Here is a 21,607-nt window from a genome sequence, read left to right on the forward strand (position 1 = left end):
AAATGGCGCACCCTGAATGAAGCAATCGAAACTGAATACTGTAAATGACTAAATTTTCGCAGGGACCTAATTTTTGTGAATTTTGCGAATAGCCTACAATTCGCGAAAAATACGTCCCGCGAACAATTCGGGCAATATGTGAACGCTACGGAAGCTACACTCGATTCGCGAAAATCAGAACCCGCAAATAATTTCAAACTTTCAGTTTTGGCCTGTATCGAGAAAATTAAGTCGTTTACAGTAGTTGTAGACAGACAAGGTGTCATTCCTAGCGCCGCGAGACGCAAAAAAGCAGCTGTTGTAATCACGCACAATTAGCATGTAGCTTTCAACCAAGGTGTCAAACTGAACCCAAACCGAAAACTGGAGCAAAATCGTTATTTATAACTGAACCAGAACAAAGCTGTAACCTAAATCAAACATTTGATACTAAACCCGTTTTCGGGCTTCGTCGGTTCTGTAAAGTTTGATTGCATGTAATAGGCAAACTAAAAATATAAAAGAAACTGAATATTTTTCAAGAAGCAGTGAATTATAGTTACTATATTCTTGAATGTTTACAGAATTGTAAAAATTGTATATTGCACATAAAAAATTCCCAAATATGGCTGCTTTAACATTTTTACCCTATTTTTGTGACCCATTATCTCGTCATGTGTTAGGAGATTAAACTGAAACTTTTTTCATATGTCTTTCATAAATGTCTCTATTCGAGAATTAAATTTCTGCTCTAGTTTATAATTCAAATTATTTACAGCGCTTAAAGGCGCACTAGAGATGCTTTTGAGAATGTCTGTTCTCGGTGATAACTCATTGTACGAGATCTTAGCATTACAGAAATCGAAAAAATATGCTTATGCGACAACTCTGGAGCACATAATCCAGCGGAGGTGCCGGCGGCGTGACGACGGCGCCTCTGCTGGATTCTGTGCTCTGTAGTTTTCCACTCAGAAAGGGGCGTGGCACTAACTTCAATCACATTTTTAGAAGGGAAATAGATGTCGCACAAGCATAATTTTTTAATTTCTGTGATGCTAAGATTCTGTACAACGAGTTATCACCAAGAAGAGACGATCTCACAAACGCCTCTAGTGCAAAGACGGTGAGAGTGCAGGCGAGCTGGTGGTAGCTAATCATGTCGTATTACACCTGAGACTGCGGTGGAAGAAATCGGAAGAACTTTCAGTAGAAGGAACAGACACAGAGAACGTCTCAAACTCAGCTCTTGAGCTGAGTTTGAGACGTTCTCTGTGTCTGTTCCTTCTACTGAAAGTTCTTCCGATTTCTTCCACCGCAGTCTCAGGTGTAATACGACATGATTAGCCTCTAGTGCACCTTTAAAACATACTTGAAATTGAAAACTTTCGCAACTTCAACATGCAATTAAAAAACAACAAACAAAAAGAAAACATCTTCAATCTTTTTAAACTTTGGAGGAATCACCTCCCTTTACACCATCGTAATATTCCATTAAAAAATGTTCCATCATTTTGTTTCTGTCAAAAGTACAGCACTTTGAAATGTACAGGTTCACTGAAAGTAAAACTGAGCACCGGAGCCGCGGCGGAACTGCATCGCCGCACTATCTACCAGCGTTGGCTGGAACTCATAGGTTACATCTGCACATGCGAACGTGCCTTCTGCGGGGGCCTCCGCTTCCTTCTTTTAACCAACACGTTATCGGTGGATCGAGCAGTGCAACGCTCTTCCTAAAAACACTGCCAGGTGCCTTACTTGTACGGAAAGATACTTGCCCTTCTCTCCCACTTGTCCTCAGCGTTATCTCTTTGTCCGAGCCGAACACGTGTTTATCTGAACGGCGTTTGGCAGCTCGAGACGCTGATAATGCAAGGAATAAACAAAAAAAAAAAACAGAAAACACCGTGAACGGCACGCGCACACGCGCAGACGGCACCTATCTGTTCCAGCCGGCGCTGGTGCAGTTTAGCCACTGCTCCGGCGCTTCATGGACATTTTCGCCAAAGGCCACAACCACAGTGGCCGCCTTCCAATATTTTTTTTTTAAGAAGTTCTCACAATGTCCTGTTTTTTACTGGAGCACAAGTCCGAATTATACATCTGGACTGCTCTAAACACTTCTATGAAGTGCACGTAGTGCACGATGCATCGAACTGCTCAGGACAGCAGTTCGATGCATCAAAGAAGCGAACTGCGACGAGCCCGCTCTTCGTGCTTAATTGTTAGTGCACGGTCGCGCGAATTGAAACACCATCCCCTGCAGGAGTATAGGGGGGTTGTCTCAGATGCTCTTCTTTGTAAGCTACGAGATGGTATTTTGTTTTTCATTTTCACACTCCGAACGCCTTGGCGATGGCCCTTCCTCCGAGCCAGAGCCGGAAGGATCAACGGTAAAAGGCCTCCTTGCTGTATCCATACCCTTTCTATATCCTTGAGACTTTTATTTTGGTTTCCCAGTGATCTTATGAGGGCTACAAACCTCTTCACCTTGCTGTTTATAACTGGTGCGAGAGGAACGTTTCCTGTGCAAAGGTTTAAGCAAACAGTGATTTAGCTTAGGACAAGGGGTGCAAACACCGTGCATGTTCCTTCAAACGATTGACGACGACGTGTCATAGATGATTTCTCGTCCCTCGTCCGGCAAGATCCTTGTTCTCATGAGGAAATTAGTGCGACAATTTTGCGACAGGTCGATCATGATGAAACTAAATGTAACAGAATATAAATGCGGAAGGACATGCACCCCCTTCAATCCAAAGGAGTGTTGAGATAGCACTTGGAGTTGATCGACAATCCTGACCAACCAGAATGTCGTTGGAGCCGTAGAATTTAAGGCGATTGTTCGAAAGTATGAATCTTGGTGAAATATGTGTTGAGTAACGAAAATGACGGAGGCATTACAGCGGTGAGCGGCGCCTATGAAATACTCGTATAGACGCTTTACACACGCGCCAGATTGAGCCGCCATAGCCGCCCTTCTCTTGTCTTACCGAGAAGCCGAGCCACTGAAGCGGGCGTTGACGGGTCTTCACAAGGGCCTATGCTGGGCACAAGAACACAGTAGCATCTAAAATGGCAATAACCTGTCCTGCTGTGGTAATGATGAAGTGAAGCGAACGGAATAAGAGGGAACAAAAACTGAAGGTCAGTTAGGGCGGCGCCCATGCGCAGCTGCTGTAAAGCGTCTATATCTCCTCCAGTTTTCCTCTATTCGAGAGAAAATCGTCGAAAATAATTAGCGAGCTTGTTTCAAGATCTAAATTTTGTGGAATGTCCCTGGTGAACGCTACATCCGGATGATCTTTAAAACAATGGTGGCTCGTAAACGTGCACAAAGAAAATGATGTCCAACTTCTTAACGAACATTTCATTTCCATAATGCAGCAATTTGCGAATATATGTGCTTTTGCCCGATTTCGAAGGACCAATCAGTGATGGATGCCGGCATCTCACATCGCAATCTATCGAGAACGAGACATAACACCATGTTACGCCTGATACATTTACCGCTTTCCTTACGCTAAAGATAAGTGCTTGACCTTGACTGAATAGAGCATAGCTTGAACCAAAGCCCAAAAGATTTTTGGAGGTTTACAATACAGCACACGCGCGATGCTAGCCAAATTATTTGCACACATAACAATAGCTATATTTCCGCCTCTCTAGAGGTTGCAGGTATGTTTGCGATTACTTCGATGACTGTTGCTCTGCCGTTCAACAAGCCGTTCAGCCTATGAATATTAAAATCAACTGCAAGGACTTTTTGTCTAATATTAGAGTACACAGTGTCACAAAAAAAAAAATAATTACAGTTTTTTTGTTTTTTTTACTGCAAAAATAAACTAGGCATCGCCGAACGCCCACAGGTAGCGCTAGAGGTCACAACCAGATGTCGAAGTTTCAGTCCGATCCGATACCCTATTCAAAAGTTATGATTGATTTCCTTAAAATTTCAATGGGAAAATGCAGCCCATTTTAGCCCGTTTTCAGTTTCTGGTGCCATAGAGCCCATGTATTCGAAAACACTTTCGGCCGCCATTTTCCTGGATCAGTCCGGAATGACCATCTCGGCCGTGAAGGCGGAAACGATCCACCTCCCCTCCACGTGCCAGAAATGCCGAGAGAGAAATCAAGTGGGAAGGAGGTGACTGTCGACTAAAACGCGTCATCAATATTGATGTAAATTTTTTTTTTTTTCGCATAAAATTTATTTTTTTACTTGCGTGTCCCAACCACTGTTTAAAAAAACATTTTTTTTTTCCTTTTCAGGGGCCCTTTAATACGTACCGGTTATGATCGCTATCTTCAGCGCTGCTTTTATTTTGATTACAACTTTCTTCCAGATAAGTTCTTGCTCAGGCCATTGCCTAACAGAAGAACAGAACGTGACTTGATTTTTTTGCACAAGATAGTAAATAGAATTGTAGATAATGATTCGCTTTTTATTGAATGTTAATATCCATGTCCCCTCCCATTTGACTAATAATCACACCACTTTTTATGTCAACATCATATGCAGATCTTCACCCTTGTCACACATGCAATCACTGTTCAATCGTTTTGACAATGCAGGTATTAAAATATTCAGTGACATTTCTGTTTACTGCAAGCAACTGCAAGGGATCGCTACCTACCTGTGATGTGTTTTATTTGTTTTGTGTTAATTTGGCGTTTACTCATTCTTTGTGCACCAAAGTGAAGACCTTTGGGTTGTTTTTGAGCGCGCGGAAATAAAGATAATTATTATTATTATTATTATTACCAAAAAGACACAATGAGACGTCCCGACCTGTCAGTTTTCTTGTGCCGGCTTATCATAGCGATGAACTCGCAAGCATCAGCCCGGCTAGTGTCAAATTCCTGCTTACACCAACCCTTCTTCGGATCGGATCGTAAACAGATTGTGAAGAGCGGAAAAAAACGAAAGCAGAAATCTAATATGATGCATGGTGTCAAATTCTCCATTCTGCAGGATGTCACGTCTAGACATGTCTAGTTGTCCCCATTAAACAGGCTGCTATCAAATAGAGGACGTCCATTGTGTCTTCAAAACATGCCAAGACGTTTCATTAGGGGAGCCCACTACCGCAGTCCCTGCGATCGTCGTCAAAATTTGTTTCCAGGCCAACCTTGTCGTAGGAAGAAGGACCGCAAAATTAGAGACGCATGCACTGGCTCCTCGCAAACACTGAATAAAATTTGTATTCTTCCATTTCTTCAATTAGCGATCCTGACCTGTCTGTCCTTGTCAATTTCCATAACGCACAGCATTTCTGACACGAACAGGATCGTGACTGCTTTCTTTAAGTCTTGCTTTTAAGTCAGGGTGAGTCTCACATTGGCTGCGAGGATTGGACATAAACTCTGCTCTTCCCTGTTGGGAGTCAAAGTGTAGTAGAGAAGAGTATTCTGAGAAGGCGACTTTAAAGAACGGAACGTCTTTTCGACTGAGTCGATGCAAGAAGATGAATAAGGGTCCTCGTTAAAATCGAAATTTTCCATCTGCTGAAACCCACCGACTTTAAAGAACGGAACGTCTTTTCGACTGAGTCGATGCAAGAAGATGAATAAGGGTCCTCGTTAAAATCGAAATTTTCCATCTGCTGAAACCCACTGACCACCAGTACGGCCATTTTCAAATTGAAGTGTCTGAATTTGAAGGGTTTGTGTTCGCGACTTCCCTGAAACGATTCACTCTTTATGAAAGCGACGATGAGCTTTGATGGAACCTGACGAGGATAGAGATTGTTGAGAGTGATATGTGACACACCGGGAAAACCAGTTCCGGTTTTGAACTCCATTCCATGTAACAGGTATGATGTGGGCGTGGATTGCAGTCACCTTTCAATTCCGAAAAGCACCGTCGGGGACACTTTAACATGTGAAACGTACAGAACATGCAGAGAAGCCGAGCAGGGTGCTTTTGTCGAATTGCTGAAGCAGCCAAGAGTCTGACATCTTCTGTATTTTGTCGCAGCACGATGCGGATGTCCACGCTGGAAGGAGGAGTCCCCATACTTTCCCACAAGTACATCTTAAGCGCCACCTTGTAGGAGTATCGGCAACTATTTTCTCAGCTTGACACAGCGTCATACAGCGGGGAGTACCCGCACTTCCCACGATTGCACACGACGTCTAATCTCGACGGAGACAGTTGCATCTGTGGCGCTGAGGTACCACATCAGTTGACGGAACGAGAGGTCGCCAATTCAAAACCAGTTGAGGGCCAAGACCAAGAGCCTTTTCAGAGAGAATATTACGACGTGCAGCTGTCACATGACACGATGTCACAGACATTGGCGGCTAGCAACGGGTCCTAACTATTGAATGAGGGATGACTATCAACTGATGATCGACTATTGGCCGATGATCAACTAACATTCGGAAGATTGATTATCAGTTGATCGATTTATAGATAGATTATTGATAAATTATTGAATATCGAAAGTGTTTCAGATTTTGGAAACACATGTTTTTTATATCAGATTAGGTTAGGTTAGGATAGGTTAGTTAGATATCTGAATAGTTACGATAGGTTTCATATCGGAAACATTTTATATATTAGAAACACATATTCTCGATATCAGAAACACATGTTTTCGATATCGATGAATTATTGGGCTGATCGTGAACACTTTGACTACTACCGTATTTATTCAAATACAAGTACCTCTTTTTTTTTTTTTTTATGTTTTTAAAAATTAAGGGTCGACCTATAATTGTGATTAGCTAATTTCGACCTACATTCGTGACTAAATTTCGGGACCCTACCGAGTGCATGGAGCCAGTGAGTCACTGAGCCAGGCCGAAGAGCCCAAGACGCGGTAGCGCCGTAACCCCGCACTGCTTTTTAGTGTGAAAGCATTAACTGTCTGATAGAGCGAGCCGACGTCATCAGTTTGAAGCGCGCCAAACGGCACCTTAAATCCCTTCTCCAAGTAAAGCCAGCTCCCAGTTATGGAACCACACGAAAAGCCTACACAACGGCACCTAGTTTCTCCGATCCCAAAGGAGCAGAGTAAAGCTGATGGATATCGCCTTCAGTCCCACTGGCTGGCGCACGTCGATGAGGCTCCCATTGGCCGCTGCACACGTGAGTCTCATAGACCGCCGCCCCATAATGCTGCTTGTCCGTGCTGTGAGCGCGAATGTAACACAAGGCATCCAAGGTCACAGCACCAAGAAGCGCTGGGAGATCGCTCGCACGGCTGACACAAATACACCGCAAACGAAACCAGTGCAGTGCAGTAAACTCCTTCCACTTTAGAACACGAAGGACTGGCGGGGAGAGAAGGAAGCTCTTCCCTCCCTTCTATCCTTCCGTATACCACCAACCGCACTGCACCAGTGCGATGCGGGCCAATTGGCCATAAAGTGACTTTAGGTCAAACAGGGCGTGAAGGGCGAGGAGGCAAGAGCTTCCCTTTCTTTCTTATCTCTTCGCTTCTGCCTTGGAACAATGCACAAGAAAATATTTTTTATTCTTTGTGCATGCGTGCAGTTACCATAGAATACCGGGCAAGCGCCCACTTAAAATTTAGAGATAATTGCGAAAAAATGGGGGATGGGCGCTTGTCCGGTCATCAATTTTACATTTCAATGTACTGTGCATATTTTCTCAGATCTTACAAATTTGGGGAATGGGCGCTTAATGTGGAATGGGTGGATGCTCGGTAATCTACGGTATTTTTTTAACTGCTTCTTTTCGTAAGCAACCGCTTCGCGCTGAGTTTTTTATTTTTTTTTTTATTTTTGTGCTTTTCTGGAATTGGTTTTCTTCGCCAATTTTTGTTCGCAGCTTGAACTTTTCGAATTTTCTTTCTTTCCTACATTTTTTGGGGGGAAGGAACTGGCGAGAAGATGATTGTTTGCGCATTTTTGGAAGCCTTCCCGGGGGGAAAAAGTTTGATACAGCCAATATGTAGTTCGTTATAAAATGTACTTTTTATATCCATTTTTATTTAAATTTTCCGCGAGTTCGATATCGACAATAATTCGCTGTACGCGGGTTCGTTCTAAACGGGTTTCACTGTACTTTTAGATAATGCCGAGCTGAATGCACTTAGTTTTTTTGGCGGCTGGAAGCTACGAAGTTCCATTTTAATTTAACATCAAGGTTAGTGACAGCCTACAGTTTAGTGCCTAAAAGAACTTTAAGATATAACGAATGTTGCCACTGTCGCCATGAGCAGATACGCATGTGGGCATTTTTCAATGTCACGCGAAGGTTCAAGCTTGATTTGTGTTTTTCACAGCTGCTGTGCAGTAACAGATTGCAGAAAATATATAAATCAATACCGACTCGGTGGGATCAAACACGATCACAGCATAGGCCTCCGATGCTGCCTGTGATTAGGGAGTATTATAGATGATCCTAGTAGTGTTACTATTTTTATGGCTCCAAATATTACCTACTGCCAAAGCTTGTGAATAATCTGTGTGTGCTTATATAAGAAAAATACAAGAATATATTTGTGTTCGATTTTGCTCAAACTTTTAGGACAGAGACACCAATACAATCCAATGCCAGGAAATTTTTTTTTTCTTTAGAGCGCGGGTCTTAGGCGCTCGTTTCTGGCTTGAGTGGCGGCGGCGTAACCGCGCGGTGCATTATGGGTAAGTTTCTCCGCTAAATTTAACGGGAAAATTTCCTCCTAAATCTAGCGCAAAAATTTCCCCGCTAAATCTAGTGGAAACGTTTCCCTGCTAGATCTAGCGGAAAAGTTTCCCCGCTAGATCTAGCAGAAAAATTTCCCCACTAAATCTAGCAGAAAAATTTGCCCGCTAAATCTAGCGGAAAAATTTCCCCCCTAAATGTAGCGAAAAAATTATTTGCCCGCTAAATCTAGCGGAAAAATTTCCCCGTTAGATCTAGCTGAAAAATTTACCCGCTAAATCTAGTGGAAAAATTTTACCACTAAATCTAGCGGAAAAATTTTTCTGGGGGGTCACGTGACCCCCCCCCCCCAAGATCACATGAACCCCCCCCTCCCCCAGTACCCTTCCCTACTCCTCCTCAAGAGCTGCGCTCTGATTCGGCGTTACAGATAGTTGTAAACGGCTTCCACTTTTTTTTTACTTGGTACTAGTTTATTGGACATGTGCAAAATATACACCTTTTTATTAGTCTCAATTTGTTTAGGAAAACCAAGTTTTGCTGCCGTTTTCTGGTTGGGATGTCTTCCGATACAGAAGCACATCTATATGGATTTGAGACTGCATTACTAAATAGCTATAAAAAATATCCTTCGCCGAGTGGACTTAAGGTTCAATTAATGTCACTTCTATTTCTTTGGTGTTTGGCTCACAGGCAGGACAGCCTAGTCTGGCATAAGTGGAGACAAGCAATCCAGATAATATAAATCATTTTAAACTGTTAAGTTTAAACTCACATTTTAATTATTACATCGCGATAAAAAGATTCCTTGCCCAGGAAGTTATTTTAGGCATTATCTATATGATGAGTCGCTCCATTACATTTTTTTCTGAAAACAAATATGTATCACTAATATTCAACAATAAGCAACACAATCTCCTGGTTGAGTTTACATTTCCAGATTTTCTGACATTTGTTTACTGTTCGTTACATTGAAATAAAAACCCTAACTAGAAACAGTTCCCTCAGATGCAGCACCCTTTAATAATTTCAGTTCCAATAGCACTTTGCAAGGCGAAATCCCACTATAACATGTCTTGACTTCCTTCTGCTTTTGACTGAAATTCAAGTCTTCAACGGATTCTCCAATCTTAATAACAAAATAATCTGTGGCATGTTACCAAAAACACTGACCTTAAAGGGAGCAGGCTTTGTTACATTGTATTCCAATGTGGCCAGCAGTGGCATGCGCAGTAACAATGTAACTGCGGTGACCCACCGTCGTTTGCTTATGTCAAGCAAACCATTATGAGTCTTCTTCGTTCTGTGGTGTTATTTTGGTGAGACAAAAACGTTAGACTCCATCTTTTGTGTTGAGCTACTGCAAGTGGCGCATGCTCAACACAAGCCACGTGAAATGCGTGGGCGGCCATGGCCTAAGGTAGTGTTATGAATCTGTTTCCGCTTGGTTGAAACAGTAACCGAAGCAATATTTCGCATGTATGGCTGAACCGAAACTGAACTGGAACAAAACGAAAGGCTACCGAACACGAAACCGAACTGGAATAATGACCGGTTCGATACCCTGCTCAAGACATGGTAACTAACACTTGACGTGCATTTATGGCACCTACATTGTACCTAAATCTTACAAAAATAGTAGAGCAGCGATGAAGCAAATCTACGCTAATATGCTGTCTAACTCTTCCGTGCTGTGTGCATCAGAAGCTTGTGAGGAATTTTTAAATTCTCGGGTAAAACAGATTTTGGATATGGCAAGGATATTTCCCAATTCCCATCAAGTTGGTTACAACCGGGCTCGATTGTGTGTCGCATCAAAGAAACCTGGACTGCCGCCGGACGGTACACCAAACTGCAGACACCGGGGGAGGGGGTTACTTCTTTGCAACGACAGTAAGTGGGGGAGGGCTTCGGCTGTGGCACAACCACAGTCAAATGGCCTCCAGCAAGCAATCGTTGCCTTCCATCCTACTTTGGCTGCGCCGCGTGCATGCTTGCAAGACGCCCGTCATCGAAGGTAGAAAGCCCGTGCCGGAGGCGGCACAATCAAAAGGCCTCTTGCTATTCTCGTCTACGAAATAAACTCTGTAGAGGGCAACTTCGCAATCAAGCGTCTAGAATGGCTCACCACAAACCGGCGGCCAATCTGCGACGCACTCGCCGGCAGATTGCAATTTGCCGTGTTGAGTTCGAAGAGAGCTTGGAATACGTCACTCACCGTTCCGCCTGGACTTTTGGCCGGAGGGGCACGAGGCTGGCGAGGTGCTTCGGACGCCCGCTACCGTCCTCCGTTGGACCCTGTCCCGCCTGCGTCGCTCCTCCTCCCCGACACTGCACCCGCTCGCACACGCTCCTGGGGGACGGCGGGACGGTGCCGTTGCCGGGTGCTCCGCTCGAAGACAGCTGCTTCCAGAGGGACCCGACAGCAGGGCCCCCCGAGGTGGCGGCGGGCCGGGGGCAGTGTGGGGGCAGTTCGGAGCCCAGCAGGCCGCAGAAGCCCGCCTCCACTGACAGGGCTCGGGCCAGGTGTGGCGAGTGGCGCAGAAGTGCCCGCAGGCGCGCAAAGATGCGTCGCAGGACGCCCGCCCTGGTGCCCAGGGCCGCGACCAGGGCGCCCCTGGGGGCGGGAGGCATCAGGTCTAGCAGGGTGAGGCAGCGCTCCAGGTGGGCCAGGTACTCGTCTGCCAGAGAGGACGCCTCCCCCCAGCCCAGGATGGTCAGGTTGGCAAACAGGTCCAGCTCCTTGGCGGCCGCCATGCACGCACCGCTCAGTCGGGGCACGTTGGGGACGATGTAGCAGTCGGGGTCCCGGTCACTGGATGCGGCGGCGCAGCCCTTAGGACCGTCTTCCGTCGTGGAATCGGGCGGCTGAAGAGTCAGAGCGTTTTGGACGGCGGGCATTTGTGGGACCTTCTCCAGGTTCTTCTTTTTGGCATTTGTGCTACATTCGTCCCCTCCCACTCGCGTCTGCAGTTCGGCACCTTCGCAGATGGAAATGCTTTTGCGGTCGTTTCTGTCATCTTCAACAAGGGCGACAAGGCAGACTTCCCCGGCGGTTGTCCGTGAACGTTCGCATCCCGCAACGTCTCCCTGCACTACCTCAGACACATTCTGTCTCAATTTCTGCTCTTCGCTGCCGTCTGGGCAGGTCAACAGAGCGCTCTCCATAGAATCGCGAGCAGACTCCGGTCGAGGACGAGCATGGGAGACAATCGACCGCACAGTGTCCGAACATACCCGGGAGACCTCGTCTCGACTCTCGGATCCCGGCGACGAGCCCGCGTTGCCTCCCGTTACAGGTACGGTCAAACCGGGACCGCTCGAGGCGCTCTCGCCTGTCTCGCACGACCGGGTGTCTTCTATCTCAGTCTCGGACCCGACGCCACAAGGATCATCGTGGATTTCCGTTCCCTGGGACAGGTCGCTCTCCAGCGTCTCAACGTTGGGACCGCAAGAGTGGTACGACTCCGTGTCCTGGTTCAGGCACGATTCCGCGTAACTGGAGTCTCTCCGCACCGGATGCCTCTCGTCCTCTTCTCCGGTGATGGGAAGCTCGGTCGACTTCTGTCTCCGGGGGCCGCAAGCTTGGTTCATCAGCCACGCCTCCACGATGGCCTTGTAACTCTCGTCGCCCCGTTCCGTCAAACGTCCGCCGGGCGTTGCATCCCTCTTTTCTACAGACACGATTTCATACTTGTCGGCGGGACCCCCCGAACCGTCGCGAACCTCCTCGTTGTCGAGATCGCTTTTCTCGGCCCACTTCGAAGGATCGGCCGACGCATCCTCTTTCGACAGGGTGCTCGGCTTGGAGACCCTGCGAATCTTGATCTTGCCGACGGTCTTACCGTCGTTCTCGGCTCCCTGCCTCTTGCCGGGACGGCCGTCACTTCCCGCGGCGCCAGACGATGCTCCCCCGACCTTGGAGTACATGGGCAGCGCCATGGGAAGCCGACAGGAGGAAGCCTTGACCCTGCCGTCCCCGGGCACCGGCAGAGACGCTTCGAGTGGCGTCAAGACTTTGCTCTGCGACCTTCGCCGAGAGGCCGAACCTCCGTGTCCAAACATGCCTCTCCTCCTCTTTCTGGAGTAGCACCGAGCAATCTGGTCCGGCAGCCGCTCGACCACCACGTGCGCGCATTGCCCGTTGACAGGCATCCTGCAGACAACAGATTTGCACACCACTGGTCAAGACGATCGCCTCTCATGCACGCTCGTGGCGTTTTACGCTAGGAATGTTGCTATTTATGGACCCAATTAATATGGATGGCCCACTTTATATACAACACTTTCGGGGACAAACTGTGTTAACTATATGCATTTTTCTCTCGTTATTATGAGAAAACTCGCACTATGGACGCTCACCAGATTTGGCTCCTGCAGACATTTGTTTTCATTCTCAAAGGTTAAAGGACGACCTACAAAAAGTTTTCCGCAAGTAGGAAAATCCTTCTCGCCACCCCTCCCATTTCCCTCTCTTCCACTGCTATCTTGACAGCGGGCCGGAGAGGGGCGGGACATTCTTTGTTGCCGCCTCTTGGGGCTGGATAAACCAGGAAAACCTTTATTCCCGACTGATGAAGCTGGATAAGCCTGGATCTTATCCCGACTGAGGCAGCAACAAAAGGAGTCCCTTGCTGTCAAGATAACAGAGGAAGAGGAAAAATGTGAAGGGTGGCAAGAAGAATTTTTCTACCTTGCGAGAAACCTTTTTGCAGGTAGGTCGGCCGTTAAGGGAAGTTTGAAAGGGAAGCGCTCCAGTAACACAGAGGACATACATTGAGGCAGAGACCTGCAATTAAAAAATAATTATTTTTAAAAGGCCTGGATGGGACACAAATATTAAAACAAAAATTACCACAAAAAAAATTTTTTTTTAGCAACATTTACATTGCTAGGCGCAATTCAGTTGCAGAAGGTGGAGGATGCAGCCCACTAAGCCCCACCCCATACTTACATCTCTCATTGGATGGAGAGATGATTGACATGTGAAAGGCTGGTTGTAAATGCGTATCTCAGTGATGTGATTGGCCTAACCTGTTTTGGAGCACCTTTCGGAGCAGCCAAAACAGTGTTTTGGAGCAGCAAAAGTGGCCTTTGGAGCAGCCAAAACAGTTCTTTGGAGCAGCAAAAGTGGCTTTTGGAGCAGCCAAAACAGTGTTTCGGAGCGACAAAAGTGGCTTTTGGAGCAGATATTCTTAGAAAAATAAAAATATTTGTTTTTAAGTGATAGACAAACAAAGGGCACTTTGCTTGCCGCAATAAACACATTATGGTCAAACTAGACCACCTGGAGTCGTTCAACGTGTAACTGAAATGCCAATGACATGACAAATTTTGCGGTGCTTCAGTTAAATTATACATATATATGTACCCGCTATAGATAAATAACAACCAAACTGGAATATTAAAATTTATTTGAACATGATCAGCTTAGTAGTAAATATCATAGTAGTAGATTGACTAGTTTTATTTAAATGGAAGCAGACTCCGACTGATGAAACACGTAACTACTGCAGAGCAATGCGAAATTGTACACAAGTCAAAGGTGCATTACGAGTCTTGGCGGGTGCTTTTCTTTTCGCTTGTCGAAACTTTCTCAAAAACGCTGCTCCAAGCCTCGCTTTACCTTCGGCTAGTAATGAATGTCAACTTCCAATGTCTTCAAAGAGACATTGAGACATCCCACAAGTGTAAAGTGCTGTAGGTGTTGACGAGCGATTCCGAAAAACCGCTTGCCGCCGTTTCACTGGTTCCCGACGCGCCAGATTTTCGTCAAAAGTAAGCAAACGTAAAAATGGATTGCAATCGTCCCGGCTGGTGCCTCTGTCGTGCAGTTTTATTCGCATGCACATGAGGGCAACTTCGGCAGGCTTGCAGATCGACGTGCTTCGTCGTGTGAGTGGAGGTGGCTGTTCAACCGAAACCATGCTACTCCGCTCCGTTGCCAACTGGTTCCCAAAACTGTATGTAAAATGTAACTGCCCAGCACACGACAAAAGAGTCCAGCGCCACGTGCTTGCCAGGCGGGCAAACAAGGTACATGCTAAACACACACAAAAACAGAACCTGAGTGCATTGCTGCAAGACATCGCAGGCCAGGTCAAAAAGTTCTTGGGGTTCTTTGTGCAATGACTGAACTCGAGACAAACAAGAGCGGTGTGCGTGTTCAGCGTGCATACATTGCCGTCAATGTTTTAGCTCACTTCTCTTAACCCACTTTTTTGCGAGGGAGATTTTTCATGTACCAAGGTTTCTCTCTCGAAAAAAAAACAAAAAACATACTGAGAGAAACCTAGGTAATCAATACTTGACACAGCAAACTGAGTTAAAGAGGGATTCTTGTACTTGCATACAATTTAAAAAAGAACAGGTATGTTGATGAACATGCGGCAGTCCTTACACTTCAGTTTAGAAAGTGCAACATCTGCAGCGATGTGGGGACGGCAACGCCCGACATTGCGCGACCACGGAGACTGGCAGGCAGAGACCAAATAGTTTTCCAACGGCCATTGTTTTCAGGAGCGAGTGCTTCAGCTCAGAAAGTAACTCCCGCCGAGCAAAAAGGTGGTTTCGTTTCACAGTATGACGGCATGGCTGGCCTGGTACCCGGTATGCTACCGTCGGAGCATCCACACATGCCTGCGTCTATTGTTAAAAAAGTTTTAAAAAGACGCGAGACCAGACTTACGAGACGACGAGAGCGCGAAACGAGATACGGCGGGAAAAACCATGCAAGACCGAACGAACCATTGATGCAGGGCATTTTGTGTCGAGCGGCCGCTTTTGCCACCTAACTCACGGATGCTGAATTATGGTACAGTAAAACCTCGTTATAACAAAGTTGAAGAAGCGATCGTAATTATTTCGTTATAACCATTAGTTTGTTATAGCCAATGTCCATTTCTTCCCACTATTAGCAAGCAAGGGGAATCATGATTGCTTTGTTATATCCATTAGTTTGTTAAATCCCATTTTGTTATAACGAGGTTTTACTGTACTCAGTTTAGTTTTGGTTTCGAAAAGCAACCAAAATTGGTCCTTTGGCGCAGACTTGGCGAAGATTACCCTCATTTTGGCAAGATGTAGCAGGGTTAGTCCCTTGGCACAGTTTGGTGCAATAATCACATCACTAGTACCTCCATGCCGTAATAGTATTTTAATCAAATATTCTTTATGTTTGAGAAGCAAATAATCAAGATAGAATCACTATTGTTTTCGAATGTATTCCGAGATTGCTCCTCCAGCTTTGGCTTGAAACGTTAACATACATGGCTGCCGGCGTCTGCAGAGTGCTGAACAAGCATAGTTCGTCGACCTCATCAAGTTTTATGAGCGCGAGTCCTTTTGTGATCACAAAGATGTTTAGAGAAAGATCTCCTCAACCATCGTAGTTTGCAGCAAACAACTGTTGCAAGTATGTGCCTTCGAAAGCGCTTTGCGGATGCTTGTTTTATTGTAGTAGGACTGGCCCAAGCCTAGCGTGTCGATCCTGAATAAATAGAGGTTCCTGTAAAAGCGTTCCTGTTCTGTGAATTGTGTAATCGCCGTAATTATGACCATGGTTTCAATACCCAAGAAGATACCTACACAGGTAAGAATTTGCGAGCCATTTGGCTGGAGGCAATTGGGAGTTCGGCTCACATCAAGTTTGTCTAGGTATGTTCCCGTCATTTTGCCTCGAAAGGCAAGTAGCTATTAGTTTTGTAGTGCACCTAGCGTGAAAAAGCAAATATTTTTACGTCGAGCTTTAATTCTGCGTTATGACGCTCTCTCCTTGCTCGAGGATGCCATATGTTGATATTTTTAGTCCTGTCAATCGCTTAGTGTCATATATCAATAGATGCTGACAGACGCTTGTATTGGTCCGCAGCTCGTGCATGATGAAACGCTAGAACACCGCTTTTATGGTCGCGTCTTCCGAGTGTTGCACAAGCTTTTGAACGAGGGCAGAACAGCAAATGGACGAAGGCGAAAACGGACGACGATGCGCAGCTTTCGTGCCCGCGTCTCTTGGGCATTGCAGACGACGATAGATGACGGTGAAATAGCAGACGGTGCTGCGTGTCTGCTCACATGACTATCAGGCAGAGTCAGATGCCAGACTAGGCGCACCGAATGTCGCGAAAGGGACACTAGGCTTGTTAGTATGTTTGCTCGAGCAGCCAAGCCAGTCCAGTAGCAATGGGCAAAGCCACTGATTTGTGGGCAGGGCTTAGAGGGGGCCATGACCTCCACCTAAATTGCGCTTAACAGCATAAATAATGAGCAAAAACTTGTTTTTTCGTGGCAAAATTACAAAAAAGAAATGTGCCCCAAATAAGCTTAAAAAAAATGTTTGTATTCATTGCAGCGTTTTTTTGTTTTTTTTTTTTAACAAGGCTTTCATTTATTAGGCAGGTACAAACATTGTACTTTGAATCTTGAATTATGCGTAAAGTCCATGATGCCACGGAATGGTTATACACTCTTTTCACCTAAATGAGATGGTCCTACACTCTCTCCACAAAAGAAAACAAGTGGAAAAGAGGTGACTACCAACGAAATTGCGTCTCATGCCATCAATATTTCTCTAAAAAATTTTTTTTCTTCACATAAAATAAATGTTTTGACACTCGTGTCTCAAACAGACTGCCTAAAAAATACATTTTGCTTTTCTTTTCGGTAGCCCTTTAATGGCACCCGGCGTACAAAACGGTAAATGAGAAATTTTGGCATCTTGCTTGTATGCGGAGAGCAAGTCGTCTGCTTTTTGCGCAGGATTTGCGGTGACGTCAGAAAGATGCCAAGCTCTGACTGAAGGATAGTGGGTAGACCTCAAAGCACGCTGCCTCGAGGTCTACCCACTATACCTCATACAGAACCAATCAGAGCTAGGTGTTCTGATGTCGCCACAACCACTGCAAAAGTAGACGAACTTACGCTCTGCATGGTGGTTGACAGGATAAGAACGGCAGGGCGTCCCCCTGGCAAGCATTCATTGCCTTGTGCCGTGCCCAAGCTCACAGGATGCCTTATCAAAGGTAGGAAGCTCGCGCTGGAGGCGGGAAAACTAGAGGACCTCCCCATACTCTAATCCTGCCAATGACTATAGCAGTCTCGTGCTCTGCACACATTTATCGCATTTATCGTTACGCTGCAGTCGCATTCAAATAAAGTCCGCTTAATCCCCTTGCATGCATGGCACATCGTCCCAGAACCGGAGGCGTGGTAGCCTGCGGGAGTCCGTCAAATGTCTCGTGAATTTGGTGGGAAGGGCCATGCTTAGGTGGTTTTCAGCCTACAGATATTTTAAAGGAACTCTTCAGCAGACAGGACTAAAGAGAAAGAAGATTCAGGCCAATAAAAAAAACGCGTTCGGGCGCACATTTTTATTTTTGTGTGTGTGTGTGTGTGTATGGTGCTCATGAACAAAACGGAACGGTCAAATTGCGGTTGTGTTCGAGTAAAGATGTGTCTCGAATTTGTAGCCGCCAATGCTTCGACGTAATCGGTTTTGACAATTTAGCCAGAATTGCGGCAGTTTTGTTCGATTACACCACAAAGAGGGCGACGAAGTGGTATAAATTGGAGACTTGCAAAGTGTCGGCCATGAAGTGTAATACTAGGATGCAAGGGTCAGAAGTGGTTTCCGCTACGGCAGTAGCAAAGTAGGAGCTAGTTTAATGAAGACCTGCACCCCAATGAAAGCAAACTCAGATTCCGTCTGTCCGAAGCGTGGCTTAGGACATGCGTGGAGTGTGGCAGAGCTGGCTGCCTGCTAACACTTGGGCCGCCAGCCGACTGCACGCATGCATGTTTGCGTGCGTCGCATGTATCAAGATGTTTCCGCCCACACGGCACTCCCACCCTCAGCTGCATCATCGCAAGAGGAGGAAAAAGAGGAAGACACGGCGACCCTTTAAAAAAATGTGGCAGCGGCACGTGCCAGGCAGGAGGTTGTAGAAAGTGAGCGTCGACTGCGCTCTACATAAAGTGTAAAGGCTGGCTCATACAGCACTGTCTTCTTGCATCACATACAAGTCACCAAAACATTTGTATCTCAAATGTCGCGTGCCAGGCTATTTCCTTGAACTGGTAGACACTCAATATGAAGCACAGATGTCCCGGTGACCTGTGGCCGTAGAATTGCTATTTCTCATGCAGTGCGTGCTTGAATATATATATATATATATGTGTGTGTGTGTGTGTGTGTCTGTGTATATGTAAAAAAAAAAAAAAAAAGGGAGTAAAATATGAAACGGGAATGGCTGCCAGACTTTCCTTCTGCCGCCTTGGCCATTACCAACATTACTACAACAACTCATTAGGGAAACCGCATAGAGCCTGGTTTGGAAAAGTGGCTTCTGTACTTGAGAATCGAACTAAAGGCGATCGCAACACCGCTATTTCTCTTGCAGTGGCCACTCCAGGAACTGCACGGCTGCACATATTGGTTCAGGTTGAGTTGCACACGGGTCGGTGGCGCCATCTCACGGTAGCTATATAAATCAAATATCACGTTTTGACTCGTCACAACAGGGTGGCACTGTTATCATACTTAGTTTAAAGGGCAACTCCGCTTCATTTTCGATATTTAGAAAACTATGCAGCCCTCTTCAGTATCATATAGGAAGACCCCATGTCAAATATTACGATATAATTCCGTCTATATACTTAATAAACTGGCCAGGAAACTTTCAAATGAGCCAAGTCGCTGTAATCTGCCAACTCTAGCGTGCGACGCGAGGCGCAATCATCAGCGCAGTCAATGCGACGGAGTTGGAGCGGTCAACATTGAGCCTCTACGTCAGAGGCATGTCTACGTCATTCTCACGTTTTGTTCGTTTTTATTTCTCAGAGCAAAACTGAATGATGACGTCATGAGTTTCTCCTCCCGGTGTTGGCTAAACGGCGTCTACGTGATCCCCGTAACGCGGACGCGCAAGTTTGCGCTGCCCTGCACGTTTATCGCATGTCCAGTTTCTCCGCTCCCCCACTCTCCTCTTTCGTCGTTCCCCTTCCCCCTCTCTCCCTTGGGCAATCACCGTCCACGCCATGCGAAGCCACCTGCCCGCGTCGCGTGTCCTGTACCTCGACCCCACAAACGTCACAAGACGACGTGGTTCGACATGACGTGGCCATGACTCTGACGACACGAGACCAATGTTGCCTGACGCAACCGAAGTTTCGGTTTCAGTATCAGCTGATGTTTAAATTAAGATTACACAAATAATATTCCACATTTCGCGAATCCGAAGACGTAGAGCTGTTTAGTAATGCTTTGTGAAATGGAATCACATGTAAGCCTAAATTTTTCGGAATTGAGCGGAGTTGCCCTTTAAAGTCCCTCTTATCCTGGGAAAAGTGGCACTTTCATTGTTGTGGAAATGCTTGAGACATGTGTGGCGCACCGCTTCTGGGAAGGACATGGCGTCTGAAATCTTGCTCAGTGCTGCGTTGTGCCACCATGATCTTCCCAAGGGTTGCATGTTGCACGTGCCTCTTAGACTTTGTGCTACTTTTAAGATACAAAGGTGCTTTAACCAAGTTGGGTCTCGGTGGACGCGAGCGGTCCGGGTTTCAAGGGCGAGTTTCCCAACTGAGTGGTTTAGTAACGTTGGCCATCACTAAGTAAGACCTACCCTTTTTGTAACATGACAGTGGCATATGGTTTTGTAACGTAATGTAAAAAAAAAAAAAAAAAGAGCCGTGTGACCCGGCTTTTATTTTGCATAAGATGGTTTGTCCAACAGATTGAGATACAGCTGCAAATCCTTTTGCCTCGAGATAGGACTCAAGTGTTTTCCTGGCCAAAACCGCGCGATACTTGATCCTCCGCGCAACGAGCCACGGCGTATTGACGACCAGTACGGAAGGCTCACGTTACGCAGCGTTCTTATACGCGTCAGCTGCAGGACAGAAGTTACTTAAAATTTGCAAAAATAGAAATCTGTGCTTTGCTTAACGCCGTTCATTTCCTAAGTTGGAAGAAAAGAAGCCTTTGCATGACCCTCACCCCAAGCGTATGTGGATGTTGACACTGAAAAAGGTTGACGCACCGACGCACAGTGCAGCCGAAGCGCGCTAACTTTTCGGCTGAAAGCGACCTTCATGAAGCGGGTGCAATGGGCTTCGCTAGAAGACGTGCCTCGTTGGCCAGCGGAAAATGCTGAACAAAAGTTTCTGTTAGGCCGCGCACCCTACTGCTACCATGGTAGTCTTGAAAACGAGGTTGGCGCACGCGCCAAGAGCGTCGGAAGTGCGCGTGCCTAAACAAACCGACGAGGAACCGACGTGCCGCGCTAAGGCTTGTTCGACGCAAGGCGCACGTTGGCTTTGCAATCTTGAACAGTAAATACACAGGCTTGACTTACCCGCAGCCTCTCATCCTAAACTCCTGCATCGCTTGATTTTGCTTGGTTCCACCAGCGCCATGGAACACTATGCCAGTGCTAGATCCAGCTGGCTGTGCTTGGCTTATTTGAGCTTTGGATTGGATTGGATAGTAGACCGATGGCTCGTGCTCCAGGGTTCATTCCTTGTTTTCCATGCTTTTTTTTTTTTTTTTTTTCAACCACAGTTTGTTTTTGAGAAAATTATACGTTTGGCTTCCCGGGAGCCGAGCCATTCACCGAGTCTGTGGAAGAGGCGGAAAAAGAGAGGTGCACCGGCGATGTGCAGCAGTCGCGCGATTACTTTCATCAAAAAAATTGGGTTGTGTGTGTGTTTATGCAGCCTAGAACTTGGTCCGCCTCACAGGGGCGACGAGTCTCCCAGCTGTAGATTAGAAATTTAGCCAGTGCGGTACAACCGCTAGCCTGGGCACTTTAACGTGCATCACGCAGTAGTGATACACGACCGCACGCCGGTACGATGCTCATCCAGATCGAAACGGGCAGGGGTGGGGCTCGAACCCAGGATCCCTGGGTTCTGCAGTGCGAGCTTTCGCTCCACGTGCTCCGAGCTGGTGTGCGCTAGACCACTCGGCCACCGATCCCCCCGATCCCCCCTACTTTCATCACAAAAGCGACC

The 21,607-nt window shown here is 46.3% G+C and overlaps 1 protein-coding gene across 1 annotated transcript in view; it reads right to left on the reverse strand.

Moving 5' to 3' along the window:
- The window catches only part of LOC120843901, a 29,075-nt gene extending 8,006 nt beyond the window's left edge, over positions 1-21,069 (reverse strand). Inside the window, exons 1-2 of the mRNA XM_040215369.2 lie at positions 20,950-21,069; positions 10,815-12,752 (exon numbers count right to left, since the gene is read on the reverse strand). Of these exons, the coding sequence (XP_040071303.1) occupies positions 10,815-12,752; positions 20,950-20,978 (1,967 nt within the window). The 5' untranslated portion in view covers positions 20,979-21,069. The remainder of the gene's footprint in view (positions 1-10,814; positions 12,753-20,949) is intronic.
- Between the last annotated feature and the right edge of the window lie 538 nt (positions 21,070-21,607).

Source organism: Ixodes scapularis, unplaced genomic scaffold, assembly GCF_016920785.2.
Source record: "Ixodes scapularis isolate PalLabHiFi unplaced genomic scaffold, ASM1692078v2 PGA_scaffold1__304_contigs__length_218370807, whole genome shotgun sequence".
In the NCBI taxonomy this organism is placed as follows: Eukaryota; Metazoa; Arthropoda; class Arachnida; order Ixodida; family Ixodidae; genus Ixodes; species Ixodes scapularis.